Genomic DNA, 895 nt, shown 5'->3' with positions numbered 1-895 from the left:
GGACAACAGACACACAGGGGAAGCTCCTAGAAAAGAGGTGCTGGAGTAGTGATGGCTTCCTTATCTTTGCAGGGCCGTGACCGGGGCCTTCCTGCAGGAATTCAGCCCATGCACCCAGGGAACGCAGCAGATGCCAACGTGAGGCACAGAAGGGGACCAACAGTGACCATCCCACTGCACCTTCAGTCTGGCCCAGCCTGGGGCAGAGATACTGGGGCTTAGACAGTGCAGAGTGACAGGGTCCTGAGGGAAAGGTGACTCTCCCCGCACCTGCACTCCCATCCCCACCCCCGATCCTCCTCCATCTCTTCTGCTGAGGATGTGATGGCTTCCAGGACCTCCCCGGTTCCCAGACAGCATGAATTGGGCTGGGACAAGGAACAGATCCTATGTAAGGATGGAATTAGGTGAAAATTCTTATTTACTATCAGCACATTGTCTCCAAAGTCATCCCATGACCAAGGACATGGAAAATCCTACAACTCCATGGCCCTGAAATTCCTTCCTCAGAGTCACCACTTCGTACCCAGCCATCTGCCCGATCACCACCCGTGACGAGGAGGCTGGACTTTGGGCCTCTGGTGCAGCTGCAGATGGTGTTGGGCATGGGGTAAAGGAGTTGACAAAGTTTGTGTTCGAGGCTGTGTCACTGTGTGAGGTGTTCGGAGGAGGGACCCGGCTGACTGTCACAGGTGAGTCTCCCCCTTTCCCTCCTTCCTGGGTTCTACAATGAAGTTTGGGTCCATTATCCTCTCCTTGCCGTCCAGTCTAGGACAGGGGTCTGAATGGCTCTGGCCTTCTGTACCTTCACCTTTTCTGTCTGCCTGTCTCAGCATCCTGTACCCCGTTTTGCTTCTGAAGCCTCTGGTGGGGACAGGATAGGAGAATCCCAAGA

At 55.0% G+C, this 895-nt stretch overlaps 1 gene segment (V, D, J or C); it reads left to right on the top strand.

The window, feature by feature from the left end:
- The window catches only part of LOC105289428, a 6527-nt gene that overhangs the window by 2009 nt on the left and 3623 nt on the right, over positions 1–895 (top strand). Inside the window, 2 exon segments of the C gene segment in view lie at positions 73–138; positions 511–692. Coding sequence covers positions 73–138; positions 511–692 — 248 coding nt within the window.

This window comes from Pteropus vampyrus, unplaced genomic scaffold (assembly GCF_000151845.1).
Source record: "Pteropus vampyrus isolate Shadow unplaced genomic scaffold, Pvam_2.0 Scaffold23, whole genome shotgun sequence".
In the NCBI taxonomy this organism is placed as follows: Eukaryota; Metazoa; Chordata; class Mammalia; order Chiroptera; family Pteropodidae; genus Pteropus; species Pteropus vampyrus.
This window is presented reverse-complemented; position numbering and strand designations above follow the sequence as displayed.